Here is a 23135-nt window from a genome sequence, read left to right on the forward strand (position 1 = left end):
CTCTCTTTCACACACACACACACACACACACACACTCCCACAGTCTCATACACACACAAACACACACACACATTACAGGGGAATTGCACCATCACCCTGAGCAGCTGCGCTACTGCTGCTGTCAAAACAGGACTGTACCACTCAGTAAAATGGGAGAGGGGGGGGTGTGTCGTCCTCTCAGCTCTAGTTGGTAAATCCCCTGAATGACTCACTCGAGCTGACACATAATTAAATCTTAACTTTATAAAAATTAACTTGTAACAAAGTCATAATCAAAGTTTGACAGTGTCGGTGTTTCCTCCGAGGTGCCGTCAGCAGAGCCTGCCCCCCCTCCCCCGTCCCGGATGTGGACGTGTCCGCTGTGTTGTGTGTTCTCCGGGGTGATGGAGGAGAGGATGTAGCCGCTCGGGCCCGGTCACTTCTTCTTCTTCAAACACGCAACGTCCATTCGGTTTCTTTTTTAAAAAAGCCCCGCGGCCTCGCGACACGATGGCCGGTATCAGGTCCGTTAACGGGAGGCTGTCCGGCATCAACCCCGCTGTCAGGTGACGTCAGTGCTTTCCGTTCGCAGCGGTGGTGGCGAAGCTAACCGGGCTAATGCTAACCCCGGGGCTGCTAGCCGTTAGCTCGTTCGAGTTACCGTTAAAGATGCGACGCTAACGTTAGACGCACGTTTACTGGTTTTCATTTTTTATTTTATTGTTTTATTTGTTTTAATCTGCTGCTGACGCGAACATTAATTCGTCTGTTTGATTTTTTTAATGGAGCTTCCGGTTCGTCTGAGGCTATAATAAAAAAAAAACTCAGCAGTGGTTTGAAATCACATGATTATGGAAGATATTCAAATAAACGTGATTTATAAAATATATTAGTGTTCATGTAAAATACCAGAGAGGCATACAAATCAAATATAAAGAGGTGTGCTCCCTTTTATTTAGGTTATTAATACAGTTCAGTGTGGATCTAGACTCAATGGGACACATGAGCTTATAATAAAGCTGTTATAATAAATATATGAAGACATTTTAATGGTAATAGTAGATTCATATGAAATAGAAGCAGCTGTCAAATCTACCAGAAAGAAGTGAGACCTGTTAATCTATTGTAATTATACAGTTTGGTGTTTGTTTGGATTCAATTGGTCACATGACATAAAAATATGATTTTAAAAAATCATCTAATATGAAGAATATGCTAAAGCTCAATTAAAGGATGTGTGTCTAATTAGTCTAGGGTAATAATATCTGATATTATTTATAGTCAGTGGGTCAAAGTAAACACAATGGAGGTGTTGTCTCTTATTCAAATGTGAATTTACCTATGGTTCCTATGTGATCAGGAAAGAATATCAAATATCCAGCTTAACACTGACTTCACAGGTTTCTAATACAACATTCCTGCAATGAATCCTGATTATTAACAATTTTAATAATTGTCTATTGTCTCATAATCTGACGATTGTGTGACTTGAGATAATGGCCGTACCTCATGTGAGATACTAAACGTCACCTGAAGTTTGACAGATCAAATTAAACTACATTTAAGGTCCAATGTGTTGGTAATTTCTGCCTCATGAATTTCTGCTGCTTCTAAAGTATTTTGTTATATTTTCCAGTTGCTGTCGCATGCGCCAGGTCCAGTCTCTTCTCTGCGGGGGAGGGGCCACCACTCCTGATGGCGTCCTGTGCTCTCTTGGTACGTTTGTTGTGTCTTTACGTGACCTGGTTAACTGCACTGAGAACTGTTGAGTCTTGAGGAAACTATTTATAACAGATACGGCGAATACAGGAAGTTATGAGGCCCCAAACAAAAAAAAACCAGCTAATGAACGTCAGTGCAATGTTTCTGTGTATTTCAGGAATTGACAGCAGATATAATGGGGGGTGCACTGAGCTGGCGAAATACCTTTTCTACGGACTCTACGAAAGAAATCCGCTGAATCTGGATCACGTCCTTGAGGAGTTTCCAGAAGAAATGCTCGATGGTAAGTTCACTCGATTGTCAATCATTTATTTGTGCTTATTTTGGTGTTTATTCACTCGGACTCACAACGTATCCCCTTGACAGATGTGATCCTGCTGATCAAGGCCGAGTGTGTTCACCTGTACTGCAACCCACTGAACTACAGTTACCTGTTGCCCTACGTCTCCCACTGGAGGAACCTGCATCTTTACTGCATGACAGAGGCAGAGGTAGTAAACCTTCTCCCTTCATCTACCATTGCTGTTAATTATACTTCCTGTGTGCTTAATCTACGAGTAGGAACCTTGTCAGGGGTATTTAGGCTTGTTGATACCTCCACCTGGCTGCAGTTTTAACCCTTGCAGATTAATATCCATCTTTTGCAAGCATTTGTTTACGAGTCAAGTCAGTTTAGGTTGTATTCTAGCAAATACAATATAGAAATACACCAGATATTTCCTGAGCACAGGGCTGGATCTCTTTAGAGTACTCGTATTGCTTTGAAAACTCACACAGATCAAATTGTTGCCTTTTCCCTCGCTGAAATTTTCAAGTAGTTTGTAGTTTGGATTTTTTTTTCCTTTACTAAGTTGCACAACCCCTGTACTTTCCCCACCTCTGTCCCCAGTATGAAGATGAGGAAGCTGCGGAGGAATTCAAAATCTCCAGCTTTGTCAGGATGGTACAGGACTGCTATCGCATCGGAGTGCCGTTCAGCTCCCAGGGTACCTTTTATCACCTTTTAATCACCACAGTGTTTCCACGGCTGACACATTTAAGGGATAATTAAAAGTGTTCAAACAGTAATTGCATGACATTACATATCAGTGTCGGTGTCTTAATAGCTTGTACTTACTGTGTAATTACACCAACAGCCCATGTAATTATGCTTGATTTACTGTTTTTAGGACACATCCAGAAGTTTGATATGTTTATGGTGGAGAAGTGGCCCCTGATTCAAGCATTTGCCTTGGAAGGCATCGGTGGAGGAAGCTTTTTTACCATCAAATACAAGGTTCGTTTAAACATGGGAAAAATATGTTTGCTAGGCTCTGAGGTTTGAAAAACAAGTTTGCAGAATTGGTTTGACAGTTGTTGCACTGAGCTCCTTCTATGTGCTTGTTTCACTCACATTGTTTATTTCTGTTTTTCTTCCAGCTTATAGATATAAGTGAGAAACTTTGGCAGGTGTACACCAGACTCGACCCAGTGTCTCTGGACAGTCTGCTCGCTGAGGTATTGCTGACTTGATTCATCTGCTGTTTTAACCTTCGTAGGATTCTGTTGTATTAATACATGACACTTAAATCATCTGATGAATAAACGTATATAATTCCATTATCAATAAATGATTATTCAGTCAGTCAGTTGAAAGAAATTGAACTTATTGCCTTTTAATGATTCATTATTTGTATATTAGTAAAGCATAAACATTTTAAGACATCAGTTGAGACAGAAACAACCACAACCAACGATAGTCTGATTATTTTTGGCCTTGTATGGATCATCTGCCACCATTAATGATACTTGCTATGCACAGTTGAACACAACCATATATGCTATTCATTCTAACGTTGTTGTCTTTTTTTAATCTTAGGACTTGATCAACTTTGAGAAGCAGTGGAGTGGCTTTTTCTCCAGCATGGACCTGGAGAGTCATCTGTCCATCCTGGAACTGTCTGAAGCTCAGGCAGGGGAGGTGAGTTTATACCCCTCAGAATCCTACATGATAGTTATATATTTTTATTCTAAAATTACTAATAAATGTCAGGAGAAAATATAGTACCTAAATTAGATATTAAGTGTTGTAATGTGTTTTCTCATGAACCTACAGTTATTCCGTTCGTATTACTCTCACGGACTGATCTCCAGCAACATCACAGATAAAAGGTATTCAACTTATTGAACAAACTACAGTTTTATAGTCTTGTAGTTTGTATGAAGCAAAATACTAAGGCTTAATCAAACGTTTCTTTGTTTCAGTAAAAGCCAGCAGCCCTTTGTGATGTTTGGGAAGCACTCGTCGTCAGAGGACCTGGAGAACGATTCGTTCAACTTCCCTTCAGAAAGTCATCAGGTCCGCAACACGGGGCCTCAGGGTTCTACAGCCACACACATGGTGAGAAGCACCGAGAGGAGAGCCACTGCTGATGATACTCGGGTGGTGTAGAAACAGGAGTGTGGGGAAAACTGTGAAATCTAGTATGAGGAAAGAACCTCATTAAGTGAACCTGAATACAAACACAACATGTCTCCTTTAAAGACAGATGCAAGCCTGCAGCACCACCTGGTGAAGTGTTTTGTTACAACCATCAGACAGGGATGTACCGAGCAGTGTTTTGACAAATCCTGGAAACATGTGTTTGCTGATCATATGTCTCCTGTGAGTCTTTTAAAGACACGTTTTCTTGTCCATCAGGTTCTGCAGTGTGTGGCTCCTAAAGGACCCTTAGCCTGCTCCAGAACCTATTTCTTTGGGACGACCCACTCTCCATACCTGGGTGAGGTTTCACTGCATTTATTTACTGTGTTTTTCAACTGTGTATTTGTAAAACGGTGATCGTCTCTGGAGTACATTTCATTTACATAGGATTTAAGGTACGAACTAATCCCATAATTTGCATTGCTCTGTATTTCACCCACAGGAAATCAAACTAAGGAGCCGAAGAAAATCGAAGTCTTGTAAGTGATTTATATTTTTGATAGATAGAATTTATAGAGATTAAATGTTGGAGAATATTGGAATGAGAGAGTTTTTCTATTTTTCAGACTTTTATCACAGATTTATTCAGCTGCCGTTCAAGCCGTCCTTTCAGGAATCAAGTGCTACTCCTGCACCTCGAGTGCCACCAAAGTAAGAAACAAACCAAAACACCCATTTTAACATTTGTCTTACAGCAAGTACAATCCCTCATAGAGGCGTGTTTATTATTCCAGGCCAAGGATGTAGCAGAGACCACTTTCCTCGTGGCTTTGGACTTGATGAATTTAAGCCAGTACCGCAGTTTTCTCAGGTACAGATTGATTTTTCGCGGTCTCACTGTTGTTCTCTGTGTGAGACGTTTAGCCAAGCGTGAAATGAAATGTATTGTTTGAATCGCCTTTGATTGTGTGTTTTCTCTCCTCAGGTCCAAGTGTGAATTCAGCATTCAAGCCGTGAACAAGGAAGGGAGGTGTGTGTGTGTGTGTGTGTGTGTGTTGACGTGTCCTGTTAGGTCATCTGTTAAGCCTCTGTATTGTCTGCACGTCTCCTTCACGTTTTTCAATAGTGTTATTTGAAAGAGAATCACAGTAATTTATCCTTTTTGTTGCAGGATCATTCCTCTGACTGACAAGCAAAGCCGTTATGTATTAAAAACAGTAAGTTAGAAACGTTGAAAATACTTGTGTATAATTTTGTACGTTTTCATCCTCACTGTGTGTACTTTTTTTTCGAAGGCCTCCATGACCATCCACGACATCCCCGACCTGCAGAGCAACAGAGGCGACCTGGGCTCTGTCGTCTTCTCCGAATCCTTCTTAGAATCCAGCATCAATATCCAGCAGAAAGGTACAATATGGATTCAACTCAGTGCAACTAGAATACTTGACTGTTAACAGGAGGCTCTTTGAAACAACAGCGGAGTCGTCTCAAAATAGACTTCTTCCTGCCCCGAGGATCATAATTGTGATTCATCCTCCACGTTTGTCCTTCTGTGGCGTGTGTCGTCTGTTTCCTCTCCTGCAGATGGCACTGTGTCCTCAGACAGCTGCTACACCATCCTGACTACAACCGTGCCTCGCTATGCCTGCTGGCCGGTACGTGCACGGCTGAAAATGAGATGTATATTATAATATTGTCAAGAACACGACCACGTTTTGGATTTGGAATAATTACTTTGTCTACATTACAAATACACAGCGGTAGGGTTTTTCCTCCAACGTTGTTTGTTTCTGGGTTTTTTTTTTAGATGGAGGCAGATGTGAAGCAATCTGAGCAAGCCCAGCATCTTACGAAGGTATATTCAGAGGCTTTATTTGCTCCCTCCACACATGCCTGTCTGCCCCCGAGTGTTGTACGTATGAGTGTGGTGTGTAACGACCCACAATATGTGTTTTAATAGAAAGAGGAAGGCACTTGTTTGGGAACGGCTCTGACTGTGGCAGATGCTGCATATGCTTTCTCCAGCAGCCAGCTCTCCACGCCAGAAGAAGGTGACACTCTCACTTGACTCATTTTTCATACTTCCCACTCATGTTATCGTACGTTATGTGACATCGAGTTGCGATTCCGTCTAATTTGTTTTTTATTGCTTGTTTAAATTTAAATTATAGGAAAGATCATCTTCTTCTCTGAGGGAATCCTGTTCATCCATTCTCAGTATGGGAGCATTACTCTGTCCAAGGATCACATCAACACCATCAAGTTCTATGATCCGGTATGTGTGTGTTAATAATGTGACTGGATTAGTTTTCACGTTATATCTTCAGTTGTTTTCTTGCACATGAACCCATCTGTACATTAACTCTTTGTTTTATGTGTCCTCTTCTCACCAGGACTCCAGTGCGGTGGCTTCTCTCTTTGTAGAGTACGACAGCAGCTTCCTCCCACACCTCCCGTTCCCTCTCCACAGCTCGGACCAGTGTCTGGTCTTTGCTCTGCAGCCGAGGTCAAAGAGCCACAGGGCCTTTTATTCCAAGGTAAGACCTTCGGCCAGTGACCTCTGACAGGGGTCGTCTGAGTTGAGCTGATTCAGAACCTCATCACGACCATGTAACATAAATCAAAGGATTTCTTGATAGGAGTGGTGAACACAGTAAATATTGGAATAGTTATTACAGCATCACTCTGTGTTTAAAATGACACGTTATAAGTATTAACCCCCGTTTATCAAACATACTTTGTCAAGTCTTTCACTTCGACTATGACTGAAAATATTTATTCTCAGTATGAGTGAGTTATTGATAAGATAAAATATATGTTTTGGTTTTCTTTTGGTCCTTGGATCATCCAATACTGTAAAAAACAAAATGTTATTCTCCTACTTCATTCTTTATTCTACATCTCCAGTGGTTTGACCCTTGGCTCTATTGTTGTGTGCAGGTTTTATCAGTGTGGCAAAGCTCTGAATCTGGACTCACTCTGCAGCTGCTGGACCAGGATCGACTGAGCTGGACCCAGAAAAACATGTAAGGCTGCACAATTATATTTCAAGCTGTCTAATAAGATTGTAATTTTGGGTTTATCATCAATCAATCCCTTTAATAATTAAACAATTGCATTTGATCTGTCTTTAATGTCAGGCACGCCCGGCTCCAGAAGCTGCACAACAGTCAGGAGCCTCCAGTGGCCAAACGCAGAGGCAGCCTGAAGACTTCATACTCTCAGCTGCCAGAGCAGGACATGTTAGTACACAGAGCAGTCTCACACTGAAGTCCCTCAGGGTTGCACTGAACAAGTAATAAAACCTGATGCTGCCACAGGTATTGCTTATTCATCAGTATGTATTCCCAATATAGTATTTAAGCCTGTGTTTCTTGACGCAGAGTTTTTATCAGTGCTGACCAGCCACTCTTGGAAGGTGCATAGAAGATAATGTAGCCTCATTATCTGGCCGAAAATACGCAGCGCACACACTCTATGACTATGATCAGTAAAGCTGAAACAAGGGAGCACGGGAAGGCACTCCTTGGCAACTTTTTAGTCCTCCCAAATCGCTCCTAAATCTGTCACCGGGTATAATTAGACGTCCAACTGTTTTATGTACCTGTACCCAGAATTAACATACTGTACAGTGCTTATGAATTATAGCTGCCCCCCTTTTGCACAACTTTGCATTTTCCGTGTCACTTCTAACGGCTTTTCCCTCCACCAGAGATTACAAATATATTTTTTAATTTTAGCGCTAAAACTCCAGCAAATGCACTTGAAGAGAATTCAAAACAGTGTTCGTGGAATGAAGTACGAAGTCTTAGCTGTTATATTGCTGCAAAGTCTAAAAATCTTGTGTCGCCTTAAATACGTTAAGATATTCCATACTTTAGGTAGGTCTTTATTTTATTAACGTTCATTTTAAACATCACGTGGGGAAGTGCAAGTAATTCTTGGACTCTGATATTCCTTCATATCGGTCTGACACAGACGAGGTTTTAAATCTGTTCTCACTGATCGCTGCCTTCTGGTCCTTCATCAGGTTCCTTCAGCACTTTGCTCTGAGCAGCATCAGCCAGGAGCCCATTCTGTACGACCACCTGGGAGTGCTCTTCCCCTCCGCCGAGCTGAAGAACCCCGTCGCTGGGCAGGGAGACAAGGTGAGCAGGTGGAAATGACATGGGGAACTCTATATGGTAGAGCTGATGAAGTAAATATCTGAGGTGGACTTTTTAATGTGTGATAGGTGGTCATTACCATCGTCACTGGACTAACTGGAAGCCACAAGAAAAGACTCTGTGACTTCCTGGTCCAGCTGAACAAGGAACGTGGACGGTAAGAGCAACAACTTCCAACAATATGCTCTTTGTTATGGTTTTGTGCTGTGTTATTCTTTTCTGCTCATACTTTTTTTGTTATTCTATCCTAATAAGAATGAATGCAAGAGAACAGACATGATTGAAATGAACTTTTCCTTACATCTGTAGGTGGGTGGTGTACGAACCTGGTACCGACAGTTTCTCAGCCCCTCACCTCCAGCAGTATCTGTCCAGCTTCCTGGAGAGCCAGCGAGGCCGAGGAGGGAAACCCCGTCTGTTGGTGCTGTCCCCTGGGTAAGTCCACTGCTCACCTGGGTAGGTCCACTGCTCACCTGGGTAGGTCCACTGCTCACCTGGGTAAGTCCACTGCTCAGAATTTAAAAAGACCTGCCCAGAAAATCAGAGCTGAGCAAAATTAAGGGGTTTTATTTTTGAAAATTGGTAATATGCAAATAATTTAATTTGACCATAGAACGTGTTTTGTCTTAACCTTTGTTTATCAATGTCTTTAAAATGGACAAATGTTCTTCTTGTGCAGTTACACAGATGTCCTAGATGTGGTCCAGGCTGTGCTTTTCCACCCTGACCCGGTTATACAAGCGTGTTTCTCCATCGGGGCTGTCACTGCCTGTGTGGACCCGTCTGCTTCCTGTTTGGAGCACAGGTGAGATTGCTCGTGCGCCTCCAACTCTTGACGTAAACACTGAATAAATATGTATTGGATTTATTAAGTTGGCAGGTGAACTTGATGGATGATGATGATACGAACAAACAAATGTGCCAGTGTACACTTCAAGGCATCTCACTTTGTACATGAAGAAGAAATGGTTCCTTAAAATCCAATCGGGTTTAATTTACATCCAATATCTTGAACGTCAGTGTAAGATAATATCAATATCAGTGTTTCCCACAGAATTAGATTCAATCTGTGGCGGCTAACAGACTCAGATGTTGTGCAGAAGAGTTCAAAACAACAGAGCCCAAGTGACACGTACAGTGCAGAGAGTGCAAGTAGTACACCGAGGTCTCCATGCCTGCTGAGGGAGAGACAATAAACAACACTCCGTCACTGTTTAGGTAATTAATGGAAACACTGAATTCATTAATTGATTTAATTATATCCTGCTCTGATCCGAAAATAAATCAATATAATGATCAACCTGCACCAAACAGTCGGATACTTCGGTTTATGTCATCATCCAGCTATCGCTTCACAGTTGACGCCCTCAAGAGGAACCTCCTGCTTCATGTTTCCATGTTTCTTAACAGATTCACAAAACGTGGAAGCAAAAACATATATTTGAGTTTTCAGCTGTTAATATTTTTCGTTTGTGGTCAATTGCAAGAAGTTGTGGTTGCACGCATCAAAGGGCAGCTACCAACAACAACCGTAAGCTGCATGTTCATCCACACCAGACGATGACAGACAGCGGCGGATGTTGATACAGTTTTGAAGCGATGGACGTTTCCAGGACGAGGTTACATGACACTTTTAGCTATTAAAACTCAAGGCTGGGTCCCTTTTGCAGAGCGGATCAGTCCTACATTTAATCTCACTCTCCTTTTGTTACAGGCTTTAGATGAAGCTTACAGAGCTTCTCACTATCATAGATTGACTGAGCCGCTCCGCACAATATGACATACCACTCAAGTTAATGGGCTGTTTTCCGGTGTACAGCCGAGCCGGGCTGCCCAGTGACACTCACAAACAGATGAAGTCACACTGTGGTCCTGGAACCCAGAGAAGTGTATCTCAAGATGTGCAAATGAAAAGTATAATCATTCAAACTTGCACTCAGATAACAGGAAGAACTAAATCTGGTTGCAAAACTCCCGCAGTCTCTTGGATGAGATGATTTCCCATCAAGCCTAACTTTAATAATAAATCTGAAGGGTGTTTGGATCCTGTGCTATAAACAAGCTGTGATGTCTCTCCTTGGCTCAGCAGTGGAAAAATGTGTAATGAGAGGTTTAGCAATGTGGTTATCGCTGACTTTTCCATTTGAGGCATCTTCAGCAAGGCCCCTCTCACTGTCTGTTGCTATAGATTGTCTGGAGGTCTGTGGAGCCTTACTATGGCGCTAATTGGGTGTGGTTAGCTCAGTTTAGGCCTGACCTGCCCGTCACCCCCCCCCTCTGCATAGCCCTCTAATCCCCCAGATCCACATGTGCGACCAACACACCCTCCTCAGTGAAGCTCATCAGTCAGTCATGATCCATTCTTTGGGATGGATGTAGACAGTTCATTACATCAGGACAGGAAAGATAAATGCCTTTCAAATTGCTGATTCCACCCCCAGGCCCCCCCCCACCCCCTCCTTCAGGCAGCCTGACTGCTGCGGGGGGTCAGCAGTGGCTGGAGGGGGACCAGGCTCACCACGGCTACTCAGAAAGCACGGTGTCTAACTCTGATCGATTTGAAAACTCTGGATAGGTTTTTGTTAAGATTAAATGAGATTACAGAAAGCTTTTACATTGGTCAGTTGCCAGTCATAGTCGTGATGTCGTCCGATGAAAAATGCCTTATGATGGATAACTAACTGGCTTGTTAGCCGGGGGCCATAACATGGAATTAGTCTGTTTATGGCTGCACAACCTTGGCAAGCGCCCATTAGTCATAAATAGAGCGATTGTTAGTGATGATATTGTGGAACAAGTCGCGGGTTAAAGGTTCAGCGTGGAGGATTTAGGAGGATCTGTCTGCAGAAATAGAATCATAATATTCATAATTATTTTTTCATTAGTGTATAATCACATGAAACTAAAAATTGCTGTGTTTTTGTCACCTTCGAATGAGTCCTGTATATCTAAACTGGGAGCGGGTCATCAAACATGGAGTCCGCTATTCTTTCCATGTTTCTAACGGGGGTCTCTCCCTCCTAAGATGATCCCGTACGGATCTAGATATTATTATAAATATGAAAGCATGGCTGCTATTTAGTTAATGACCAATGTAAACACACATCTTTATTTGTACCTCAGGAACATAAACCTTAGTTTCAACATCATCTCTATTATCATTGCAGCAGGGACAAGTTCAGTCCAAATAAATGTCCAATTGACTCATGGACAGCAGTTTTAATACACAGTAAATTTAGCAGTTTAATCCACAGTAAATGTTGTATATTTAACCAAAGTTTTACTTGTATCTTTGCTGTTAGGTTTGCTTTTCCCAAGCTGTTGGAGCAGTGCAGCCAAGGTAAGTCGTGTCTGTGCAGCGTTCTGCTTTACAACCAAACACAGAGAGGATAAACTTATTTCATAAGATACTGAGGAAACACCACATTGATATTCACTGATATTGATTTTCTTCAGAATTGTAATCCCCTGTAAGAAGTCGTTCAACACAGCCAAATACATGTCATGTTACCAGGTTGTAATATAAAACACGTAAAGGCTAAGCAATGTATGAATTTGTCTAATAAAGTCAGAGGAGAGGTTACGAGATAATAACATCATAATTTCAGCTTCTCACAGTAAAGAAGCCAGTTGGACATCAGTGAAGAAGTGATGTGTTAGTGTGACGGGGGTTTGTTGTTAGATGGAACTCTGACAGTCTTACTACACCTACACATATTTTTTAATAGAAAATTAAATCCTCTCTTAACCCTCTTACAGCTTTCCTCCAACGCCACAATAACAACATTTTTTGTTCTTAAAGATTTTCTACAAAGTTAAATGAGGATACTGTGACGTTAAAATGTTCAGAAAGCAGAAAGGCTGTTCAGCAACACATTGCCCGAACCACTAAATTATACACGATCCATATTCATTCCTGTGCTCAGAACTGACGTGTTGAAGATTTGGTTTGTCACTGTTTCATCAAAATGTTGGTGTTTTGTTTCCTACCACTGGTTTTTGTTTTCAAAATGTAATTTCCCCTAAAGCCGCCAGCTTGCAGCCTCGACACAGCAGCAGTCGTACCAGTAAACAGACAGAGTGTAAAATAGGGTGTTTCTGCAGCGGCTACACTGACGTTGTATTTTCAGTAAATTGAGCCAGTTTCCTCCTGGAAATTCATATTCCCTTTTTGTGCCTTGTTGCATGTCAGGTATTGTGAGTACAGTGGTGTTCACGGGGCTGACAGCGGAGCAGAAGCACCCTCTCATGCAGCATGTTCAGCAGCTGGTACGCTCTGCCAACCCCACTGCAGCCTTCATACTCGCAGAGAGAGGAGCTGTCACCAGGTAGAAACCCACAGAATCACGATCAATGCTGCAGGCAGTCATTTACCTGCTTCTATCTTCTCGCCCCAAAATATTCACTCTCTGTGCTTCATCTTATTCTACTTTCTGAGTCTGTGTTTAAAACTGTCGGGTCAGTGATGTGCTCAGGGACGTGTCATGAGCATTTCCCTTTGCTTTCCCTGCTTAAAGAATATTTCAGTGTTTGGGTTAAGAGCCTATTATAGGTAGAAGACTAATACAAGACTTCAGCTCAACCGATTTGGATGTTTGGGGGCTGATGTCAATACAGATGTTAAGAAGTAAAATTGATCTTTGCAGCTTTAAGAGTTAAGTATTCACTGTTTCTTGTATTTTCTGTGTTTATTAGGAATGAGGATGTGAATCTGATACTGTCTGAGACCAGCTTCCACGAGCCGCAGATGCTCAGAGCGCGTTATGTCCTCTACCCTGGATGGTAAGACCCTCGGTCTGTGTTCCCCTCTACTCGCCCCGACCTCCACGTGTCCTCCCGTGTCAACACTCAAACTTTTGACCGCTGAGACACAGATTGCCGTTGATTCCTGCCTCAGTGTTCCTCGGCCCTGCCTCGTCTCCCTCCCTGCAGTTTAATTGCCACTCGGCCGCAGCGGTGGGGGTATCGGCTGCTGATTGCTGCAAAGCCCCTCAGGACATCTTGTGTTCTATCACCAGATGCCTCTTGGCTGCACAGTAACAAGCTGTTGGCCATGCAGTTGCCATGTACACAGAGGGGGTCTCCTTCCCTTTGGATCCGCTCCATTCAGCCTTCATGCCTCAGTGGTCAGCCTAATATGAACCTCTGCTAAATCCTCCCCACAGATCATACTCTGGATATCTGACCAGTGTCTGGCACTGTTGATTTACTCATCTTCGAGCTTTAGTTTGTTCTGTATGTGTATGTGAGCGAGTTGCAGCTGCTTCTTCTCACACGTCCTTAACGCCAAACTTTCTTAAACCTGCTGATAAGAGAGGTTACATTTACTCATCATCCACTTCCACACTTTGAACAGCATATCACACTCACTGGCCTCCTTCCTGTGAGCAGCTGGTAGAGTAAACAGCTTTACAGCCAAAGGAAAAAAACTGCAGCACAAACACTTGGCTCGCTTTAGACTTAACTTTGTCACCATTCGTGTCACGTGTTCGGTCTTTCAGGTGCAAAGGGCGCTTCTTCTCCGGTTCTGGGTCTCTGGTCCTCACCCAGCAGCGCGTGGCTTTTAACCGGCCCCTGGAGAGGCCTCTATTTGTTACCCGGTGTAAAGGTGAGATGGAAAGAAAGCGCCCCCCCCCCTCTCTTCCCTCTTCTCCTTTTTTTGACTCCTACACGTGACAGAGGCTCCAGATATGAGCTGGCAGGGTTTGATGATGATTACATAAGCTGCCTCTCCTCCAAATATGGAGATAAGTGAAGTCTCAGAGTAATTGTCAGCCAACGCTGTGAAATAATCTGTATTCCCAAAGGATGCACGTCTTACTGCCAGTTTAGCTTTTCAGGGATATTGTTAATTGTATTTTTATCGTCCTTATATGTTTTTATTTTGTTTTAGCTATTTCGATTTTTCACTTATTTCATTTTAATTTAATGTTTTTATATCTGTAATATCCTCTGAGTTATTATGTATTAATGTCATATGTTATGAAGTCATGTATTTGTCTTATTGAAATATGCCATATATATATATATATAAACTTGTCTACATAACTATTATTAGTTAATCCATATTCCTCACTTCTATTACTGCTCATGTTTCTGTAGCACTCAAGTCATCACTGAAGTCCAGCCCCTTCCGTGGAAACGTGTACAACGTTAAGGGAAAAGTCAAATTCTCTGGTAAGGAATTTAATATTTTTTCATTTGTTTTTTATTTCCTCATAAAATAAAAATAATTATCGCTTGTGCTAACTATTAAAATTTTCAGATCAGATTTCGAATTGCCGGTGTCTTGGTTTTGTTCAGCATCAATAAACAAATGTGATTTCTGTCCTTGGTAAATATTTGACCTGCATTTGCGTTTCCCAACCTTTTGGGACTGATTAGAGAAAGGCTGCCCTCGGCGGCAGACAGGAAGCTTCGGACGGTAGGAAATCTGCTCAGTTGTTGCTCTGGTGTCTGGTGTTTAGACTTCAGCTCATAGTCCACTCGTTTGGTTTCCTCCCCATAGTTCTCTCACTCCTATTTTTCATCTGAAGAGCGGTGTAGAGCTGTTGCATGAGGAGAAAGTGCAGGTGCCTGTGAGGAGATGTGCAGAGAGTGTGCAGAGAGTTTTGTACAGAGTCGGGAAGATGGAGGAGTGAGTGTGGAGACTGTTTGATCCTGTGAGAAATGCTCGCATTCCCTTTAGTGTGAAGTGTGCATCTCAGTCACTGTGTATAGGGTAGTGTATCATTTACATCACCTTATATTCAGTTATTTTACTTTGTTGTATTTAGCCGTCGTACATCCAGTACATATTTTTTACGTTGGGTGAGGGCATACTTGACGTGTTTATTTATCTTGTTTTGTTCTCACGTGACTTGTGTGAGCCATTTTGGGATCAGAGGGGCTGTATGGATGTTTCAGCATTAACACCCCACAAACAGCATGCTGTTGCCACATGAAGCCGCCACAGCAGGTGTTACTCTAGGTGTGAACTGTGTGTGCGATGTTGGATGTAAGCTGCTTCGTCTCTGGAACATTCAGACTCGGAACAAGTGATGGAGGTGAGCTACAACACGGCGAGCGGGAGAATGAGCGTTGTCTCTGACCAGAGCGCTGACCCGCTCCCCCCGGGCCCCAGGGAGACCAGCGCCTCCTGCTTCCTGGTCTTTGATGGCGTCGGCCTGACGGAGGACGGACTGAAGGACTGGATCAGACTGTGCACCAAGCAGGTAGACGTTCACGCAGCCCACTGTCTGTGCTGGAAATACACTCTGAGACCTGTGCATAGATATTTTATCGTGAGTAGGATCAAGATATAAGAGAAGAAACTAACTCTGTCTGTTTCTGTTTTTACAGAGACAAACGAAGAAGCTGAAGAAAACTAAAAATAGTCTTTCACCACATGAAATCAAGATTATACATGTAAGTTTGTTAAATTTATAATCGTACATCTTTATATAATATAGCAGTGGCTGGGTTCTGTGTGGGATGAACTGCACTGACTCCACTTCTTCCCTGCTTAGCTACAAGAAGAATACTGGTAGCTCCAGGAAAAAATCCCTTGTCAACTCAAATGTATTTATTTACATGGAAACCGGAACATGGAAGAGGAACAAGTGTTTTTCGTGTGAGATGCAGCAGCTTTAGAAAGTTAGAAAGAAACTAATTAAAATAACACTGACAAAGTTTTTTTTTTTAGAAGTATTCAGACTATTTGCCGTGGCGCTGCAGTTTTGTTCCCCCCCCCCCCGCATCCTCTTTGCTGTAAATATCCTTTAGGTATGTCCCCCTGTGGCAAATTGACTGTATATGGCTTGCAAAGGCACACACCTGCGTATATAAGGTCTAACACTTCACGCTGTCAGGACACAAACCGAGTCTCTGTAGACCTCCTCTATAAAACTGTGACGAGGCATAGATCAGGGCGAGGACATAAAACCATTTCTAAAGCTCCAAGTGTTCCCAGGAGCTCAGTGGCCTCAATAGTTGTGAAATAGAAAAAAAGTTTGGAACCAACAGGAATCCGGCGGTCACTCAAACGTCCTCTGGAGGGAAGGGGGGGTGGACCTGCTGAAAGGACGACCGTCGCAGCAGCACTTCATCAATCAGGCCTTTTTGATAGTCACTTTGAGTAACAGGCAGGTTGTAGTTCATTGGGAGTTTTTTAGATGACATTTAAGACACTTTGAGGACATAAAGAAAAAGCTTCTCTGGTCTGACGGGTCAAATATTGATCCCTCCCCCAAAAACCATCGATCATCAGCTGTCTAATATCATCCTTATTTTTATTAGGGTATCGAGGGTCTAAAATAATACGTACTAGGTCTTAAATATGTTAGGTTAGGTCTTAATTACATTAAAGTATATAATATAATATTATCAGTTTTTTAAGAGAAATGTTTTGTCTGCATGCTAATAGGCTAATTCATCCGTGTCATACTTTTTTATTCATTACGGTTTAAAAAGCTCATAAAAAGTCTTAAATTAAACTTTTTGAAACCTGCAGAAATACCAAGTATAACATGCTAACAGCAGCATTGCATTATGATGGTGCTTCTTACTGCTCAAATCCAGATGTGCACAGCTTGTAGACTCTCATCCAGGAAGACCTGAACCTAAAGGGTCTTTCACACTCGACTGAATGAAGGGTCTTTTAGATGTTAAGACCATTTACAACTTGAAAAGAAAAAACTGGAGGTGTCTGAACATTTATCTGGGGGAGTTTCTCCTACGTTGATGTCGGCCTGTAACTAAACCTGATGTGACATGTTTCTGTTCAGATGACCAGACACCTGGACCCACTACCATCGGGATACTTCTACAACGGTTATCAATATGTGGACATCTTTGGAGAAAAAAGGACCTTCCATCCCAGTATCCTTTTCATCGTGTTCACCTTCTGTTGTTTAACCCCGACTACACCTGATCCGTCTCTCAGGCCTGGAAACAGATTTATCCTCATATATTTTAAATGCTAAAAAACGAAAACCCAGTCATTTTTGAGTCAGTGTAGGTTTAAAAAATCAGCGTTTCTGACTCAGACAGATATAATCCTGACTCTTCGTGCAGCTCTGCTTGCATCTGTGTTTGCTGTGTGTGTGGTGATTGATTGTGCCGCTGTTTCCCTACATCGCTAACACCGCAGACATGGAGGAGTTTGAGAAGGAGTACGTTGCCGAGGCCAACAAGGAGATCGAGCTATTCAACCGTCAGCTGGAGCTGCTGGGACAGCCCGACCTGTTTGGTCCGTGATGGAGTCTGTGTGTGTACGTCCACTGCCTCCATCGGTCATAACTCCAAGGCAACCACTGTGGGAGGGGTAGGGAGGGTTACTGGGTTTATATACCGAACACTAGGGTGGTCAATGTGTGTTCACACCACATGTATCTGCAGGAAGCACTGCCGCTACAGGTCCATTCATTATCTGTGTCCCATGTCACACTGTCTCCTAATGTGGTGGCACGAAATGACATCACCCGCCCGGGGCCGGTTGTGTCACATCGTGGCTGCTTGCCTCTCTGTCGTCTGCAGCACCGCTAACCGAGCGGTTAGCGCTTCGGCGAGTCAGGTGTCGCTTATCAAATGAAAAGTGGCAAATGGATGTGGTCACTCGTATTAGTTCAAATCAAGACACGTTTGTCAAGGGATGAGACTTGTTCACAGCTGCAGGCAAACCTGAAACCCAAGCCAGCACAAGACTCCATCTTTAAACCGATGTGATTGCACCGCTAAGCCCGCCAGCTAAGAGACTTTCACAATTGAAGGGAATTTCCAGCCACTCGCTCCTACAGCTTGTGCTTTTCTGTTTATCACAGTTGGCAAATTAAAACCTCTATTTCTGGACAGGCATGGATAGCCGTGTGATTCTGGTGAGCTCCCTGGTGGGGTTTCTCAAGAATCGCTCCTCCTCTGTTGTCACCCAATCCACGGCCCACCTGTTAGCTTGTCTGCGTGCCGTGCTGCGGCAGAGGGAGCGCTTGGCCATGGAGCTGTAAACATTGGACAGCCTGTTGGCTGCAGACAGCTGATGGATGATGCCATTAATCACATAGCTCTACGCCACCCAGTGCTTTATTTTAAGACTCCTAAAGTGAATCTAATGAAAGTTCAAAAAAAGCAGACTTCAGTCCCCACAGCAGTCGTATTCAAGAACAGCTGAGGCTCACACTGCGGTCACATGAACATCAGAAACCTTAAAGCACTGTTTTCTGTGAGTTAACATGCTGCTAGTTATCAGCGAGAAACCAGATGGACACAGAAAGGTAAACTAAACATCCCTGCAGCCAGGTGTGGATCACACATTTCACTGTTTCCGTCAAAATGGTATATCTTTTTTTTCACGTGTGAACATTCCCGTTTTGACTTATATATTTGGGGTTTCTACGTTAGGGTCGGACAAAGGGAAAATTACATAATCTTGGGAAGCGTTGGGTCGGTCTGGGTAAACATGAGTAGAGCCTCTAGTTACAGGTTCTGTATCAGTGATGTGATGTTGCAGAGGATCAGAGTTTATGATCTGATTAATTCAGTAGTTATGCTACTTATTTGCTCTGCGATCGTGTGTCACGCTGATGTTCCGCTCCTCGGGGTTCCTCCACAGGTTTTAAATTCTGCCACTTTGTAGGAAAATAACATAAGTTTCTGTGTTGTCATTTTGGCAGCAGCATATTTTGGTATAAAACCCAGATTCCTAATCAAATGAGCTTTTCAAGATAAAAGTCTGGTAAATAATTAGAGATGGAAAGTTGAAAAACGTGTAGGAACCCTGTTGCAGTGTCTGGAGATTTAATGTCATTCATTACGGGGGTCAGCAGTGTAACATCCATACTAATTAACAGGGAGTTTATACAGACTGTAGATAAAGATGGACGACACATCTCCACTTTTTGCGGAGCCGTCATGTCGTCCATCTTTATTTACAGTCTAAGGTTCTGACAGAAGAACATTTGAATGCACTTAGAAACGTGCAGCTGCTGATACAATGGTATGATATATTTTACATTGGCCTAAATGCAGCATCAAATCAACTTGAACAGAGATCTCCTCATCGGGGGAAATGTTTGCTAGCACGTCCTCTCTGTTACTTCCTTATCCTGATGTTCTTTAAATCAGTGATGATGTCAGCGTTCACATCGCTGGGTCTTTACAGGTCGGCGATATCCAGTGAAATTAAAATGCTCAATAGTTGTGTTGTCAGCCGGAACACAAACAAAACGAATGATAACATCATTAGCAAATGATCAGAGTCGGATAATCCTGAACTCAGCCTGACACTGCTGCCCCCCTCCTCAGCAGAGTCCCCTGGGACCTGAACAAGCCATACACCCCCCCCCCCCGATGCTAGATGTGCCACTGTCTCTTAGAAGAACCGTGCATTGCGTAGAATAGCGTATAACAAGCGATGCCGTACGCCTCTTTGCCTCATGTGTTACCTTGGCATGTTCCACGGGAAGTTAACATGGAGCCAAGTGACTTAATCCATGAACTTCTCTCTTTCAGTCCCCTTCTCCTTCACGCTACGAAAGAAGTGCAATTGTACCTTGTGCTTTTTATATATTCTACTCAGAGCGCCCTCAAATAGCTCTTTAAGGACAAAGCCCAGCAAACAAATGAGCTGCTGAATTCTCCGTCTCTCGCAGCTTGGGTTCCGTGGTCGGCTGCTTGTTCCTCAAATAACAACATTAAGGGTCTTAACAGCAGGTGAAGGGTTTTGTTGCAAATTGAGATGCTGCTGGGGGGGGGGAGAAAAAACACACATTCCCTCCACTTGTGAATGACTGATGGACCAGAAAGCAAACAGCTTACTGTGCGTGTTCCTGAGAGCAGGATAACATGTAGCATAAATCCTTTGTTGACAAAATGATAACTCTTGTTGAAGCTGGATCCCTGGTTTAGTGATTCAGAGATGCCCTCTGTAAAGCCGCCCGCTCCGAGCAACAGTTGCTGTCAGTCCGTAGTTACATAATACTACAGGGGCTTACGCTGATTGACAGGGAGATGGCTGTGAGGCTGACGTATGGAAGAGTGAAGCTGCCACCACTTCAGAACCAGCTGCACATGAATAAGAGCGGAGCAGCGGCAAATATTTATAATTGGACAAGAGACCAAAAGAATTGTCCTTAAAGAGTCGAGGGTTATGGGAGATGTTTGTAAAGTTTAAATCAAATGACCACAAACACACACACACACACACTACACTACTACTACTACTACTACTACTACAAGTATTTCTAAACTATTTTGCATGTGTTGAGATGTCATGTGAACATGATACCACGTATACTCTGAGAGAATTGCCTTTCACCAAACTGGTACAACCAAGAGAAAACTATCACATTTATTTTACATATCTGCTGCGAAAAAATTTGAATTACCTCAAAACGACAAAGAGTATTTTTGTAAGACTGTGAATTGAGACGCGAGCGAAACGTCTCTTCTCGCACAAGCTACAAAAGGCAAAAAGCAGATGCAATTTCTTTTTGTAAGAAGAGAATCTGATCGTTTGCGAGATGTCAGGTTTCTCTGATCCAGCAGTGCCTCGGCTACGGCTAAGAAAAAAGAAAACAGAGATTAAAAGCTGCATTCGGAGCTCCATCCTTCTCCCTGTCACAGGAGCAGGAGGAGGTGTTGTCAGGCATCCGTCCTTCAACAGTGTTGGTGAAAGGAATCCATGGAGTGGTTCTCTAAAGCAATGTGTTTTTTTTACTAAGCCAGAGGGTACAGTAGACGAGGCCACGTGGGGGAACGGCCACTGGAGGGCTCGGGACCATTCAGGGTTTCTCACAAACAGACCAAAAAGAGTGAGGGAGTAACGAACCCAGTGCAGCTCTGATATTTAACAATGATTTATGTTTTTTGCAATGGTGCATTTCTTAGTGATTTATTTTGGACCAAATAGTTGATTTATTTAGTACGACTTAAAGGGAAGGTGCGCTTTTGTCTGTTTTGCTTCAAAGTCAATAACAGGAACTCACTTCTACTTGGGATGAGAATCCTCCGTGTTTATCAGAGTTCAGACGATAGACTGTAAATAAAGATGAACGACGCGTCGCCACTTCCTCACGTCCTACAAAAAGGAAGCTGAAATACCCAAAGGCGGCCATCTTGACGTCGTTTGAGGTATCGAGGTCTCGTCACTCTCAGCTGTCAATCGAGATCAAAACCAAATGTAAAGCTCGGGTTGGTAATCCTGGATAAATGTATCCAGATGACCTGTACTGCATCCGGCCACCAGGGGGGTTGGGCGCCGCCATGTCGTTCATCTTTATTTAAAAGTCTATGATACAGACAAATACAAAAAAAAGGGAGGATTGAGTTTGAGACTAAAGTTGGGTGACCCCTACTCATTGCACAGCGGGGCCCCACAGAGCCCTCCACAGGCCCCTCACTGTGACTGCTGCACCGCTCTCTGGCCGACCGAGCACCGTGTGTCTTCATCCCGTGTGTGGAGGCTAACGATTTTGTAGCTGAAGTTATAGGACAAAAACAAAGTTTGGTGTTAATTGGTTTTTATGTGAAGTTCAGGAGACTTGATGTTCTTGTACTGCGATGTGGGGGGGGGGTTCTTTTTTCCGGGGCCAACAACGTGGAATGTACGAGCTTCTGGAAGACGTTGGTATTCTTATGGTTTTTTGTGTTCTTATTGGCGAAAGGCGGCTTGGAAATGGATTTTTAACCGACCAAATATTTCTCAGCCTCCAGGCGACTGTTGGTACTAATTGTTTGGGCCGTTCCGTCCCGACGAGGTTAAAAGGGAATCACAGGCTCGTCACCCGAGCGTCCTCACAGACAGCGAGAGGAAGCTTTGCAGCTGCGCTTATTATTGCCCCTACCTGAAATTACACATTTGCCCCATCGAACCGAGTGTTGTGGACGGAGATGGGGGTGAAATTGTGGTTAATATCTCGTGTCTGTAGCCACACACCGGCTGTCCGCACAGCCGCGTGTAAAAATAGGACGTTGTTATTCGTGTCAAGGAACACTAACGACTGAAGTTGGGACGTGTTTGATGTCACGATGACAGAATTAGATCTGGGGGGGGGGAGGAAAGTGCTCATTTCTTCATCTGCAGGCCGTCCAAAGTAAAACGTCAAACTTCTCCTGGTTTATTGTGATGAGAAGCAAAAAGAAACTTCAGAAGTGCCAAACTTCCACATGTTCACAGAAAATGAGCAAAACTGAACTGAATTGCATTTGCACTAAACTACTGTAACTTCTGTTTTTTTCCTGTGACTGATGCTTTTATAATCTAATTGTATTTATTGCACCTCGTAATCCATTAAATATTTATATGGTTGATCTGTTTGATGTTTCTGTTCTTTAATTGATTAGTGGAATGAGTTCAAAGAAACACATCCTGTCTCTGGACTCTGGTTTCTCTGTATCAGCACCAACAGTCAGGGAATCTGTAAGGATGACTTAAAAACAAAGTGTCTGCAGAGTGTGTATGAAGTGTGTGTGTGTGTGTGTGTGTGTGTGTGTGTGTATTCAGTCATTCACACACTTTGTTACAGAGAAATGTTGAGATTGTGCTGAGGAATCCTGCTCCGCATACATGTGGCTCAGTCTCAGCATTTCCTCATGCTGAGTGTTTCTCTCCCGCTCTGTGTGTGTGTGTGTGTGATTCTCTGTGTGTGTGTGTGTGATTCTCTGTATGTGTGTGTGTGTGTGATTCTCTGTGTATGTGTGTGATTCTCTGCGTGTGTGTGTGTGTGATTCTCTGTGTGTGTGTGTGTGTGTGTGTGTGTGTGTGTGTGTGTGTGATTCTCTGTGTATGTGTGTGTGTGATTCTCTGTGTGTGTGTGTGTGTGTGTGTGTTTCTCTGTGTGTGTGTGTGTGTGTGATTCTGTGTGTGTGTGTGTGTGTGTGTGATTCTCTGT

The 23135-nt window shown here is 43.1% G+C and overlaps 1 protein-coding gene across 2 annotated transcripts; it reads left to right on the top strand.

The window, feature by feature from the left end:
- Positions 1-359: 359 nt before the first annotated feature.
- On the top strand, positions 360-22552 carry dnaaf9 (dynein axonemal assembly factor 9). 2 transcript variants are annotated; one of them, XR_007032997.1, is made up of 38 exons: positions 360-545; positions 1616-1695; positions 1859-1984; positions 2068-2192; positions 2591-2687; positions 2871-2977; positions 3121-3198; positions 3560-3661; positions 3797-3852; positions 3946-4081; positions 4382-4463; positions 4608-4644; positions 4732-4816; positions 4900-4976; positions 5091-5135; positions 5277-5322; positions 5401-5512; positions 5690-5760; positions 5913-5960; positions 6066-6156; positions 6277-6380; positions 6499-6642; positions 7046-7131; positions 7246-7347; positions 8136-8253; positions 8340-8428; positions 8581-8706; positions 8951-9076; positions 11574-11611; positions 12464-12599; positions 12967-13053; positions 13773-13879; positions 14374-14448; positions 15298-15485; positions 15613-15678; positions 17037-17130; positions 17402-19367; positions 19406-22552. XR_007032997.1 is itself a non-coding variant. In XM_047341612.1 (37 exons), the coding sequence occupies exons 1-37, from the start codon at positions 490-492 to the stop codon at positions 17506-17508; spliced, it is 3450 nt and encodes a 1149-aa protein (XP_047197568.1). In that variant the 5' UTR covers positions 360-489; the 3' UTR covers positions 17509-22552. The 2 variants fall into 2 exon arrangements, 1 of the variants encoding a protein (XP_047197568.1); XM_047341612.1 differs by having other exon boundaries at positions 17402-22552.
- The last annotated feature ends 583 nt before the right edge of the window (positions 22553-23135 follow it).

This window comes from Hippoglossus stenolepis, chromosome 10 (genome assembly GCF_022539355.2).
Source record: "Hippoglossus stenolepis isolate QCI-W04-F060 chromosome 10, HSTE1.2, whole genome shotgun sequence".
Taxonomy (NCBI): domain Eukaryota; kingdom Metazoa; phylum Chordata; class Actinopteri; order Pleuronectiformes; family Pleuronectidae; genus Hippoglossus; species Hippoglossus stenolepis.